Source organism: Myotis brandtii, unplaced genomic scaffold (genome assembly GCF_000412655.1).
Source record: "Myotis brandtii unplaced genomic scaffold, ASM41265v1 scaffold1236, whole genome shotgun sequence".
In the NCBI taxonomy this organism is placed as follows: Eukaryota; Metazoa; Chordata; class Mammalia; order Chiroptera; family Vespertilionidae; genus Myotis; species Myotis brandtii.
In genome coordinates this window covers 960,688-961,195 of record NW_005354316.1, presented here as the reverse complement: position 1 = coordinate 961,195, position 508 = coordinate 960,688, and the positions used below count along the sequence as shown (strand labels likewise).

Here is a 508-nt window from a genome sequence, read left to right as displayed (position 1 = left end):
GCGGCCCACCTTGAACTGGAAGCCCTTGGCCTGCAGCTCCTTCAGGAACTGCCGCTGCCGGCGGACCTGGCTGGGGTCCCTCTGGGTGCGGTAATCGGCCACCAGGACGTAGTCTGTCAGGGTCTGGTCCAGGCGATCAGGCTGCAGGAGGGAGGCGTGGGCTGGGCACGGGGAGTGGGAGGGCGGGGGCCAAGCCCAGAGGGTCTGAGCAGACTCACCTCAGGAGCGCCCATGTCCATCAGCGGGTAGATCTGATTTCTGTCTTCACCCTGGGGCTGTGGGGTGGGGGTGGGGAGGGGGCGGGAGAAGGATTGAGCTTGTCCCCACAAAGGGGCTTCAAACATAACGGGGGGAGCCCTAACCGGTTTGGCTCAGTGGGTAGAGCGTCGGCCTGCGGACTGAAGTGTCCCAGGTTCGATTCCGGTTGAGGGCATGTTCCGGGGTTGCGGGCACATCCCCAGTAGGAGATGTGCAGGAGGCAGCTGGTCGATGTTTCTCTCTCATCGAT

The 508-nt window shown here is 64.0% G+C and overlaps 1 protein-coding gene across 1 annotated transcript in view; it reads right to left on the bottom strand.

Moving 5' to 3' along the window:
* The window catches only part of ANO9 (anoctamin 9), a 35,753-nt gene that overhangs the window by 10,856 nt on the left and 24,389 nt on the right, over positions 1-508 (bottom strand). Inside the window, exons 3-4 of the mRNA XM_014534008.1 lie at positions 219-251; positions 10-141 (exon numbers count right to left, since the gene is read on the bottom strand). Of these exons, the coding sequence (XP_014389494.1) occupies positions 10-141; positions 219-239 (153 nt within the window). The 5' untranslated portion in view covers positions 240-251. The remainder of the gene's footprint in view (positions 1-9; positions 142-218; positions 252-508) is intronic.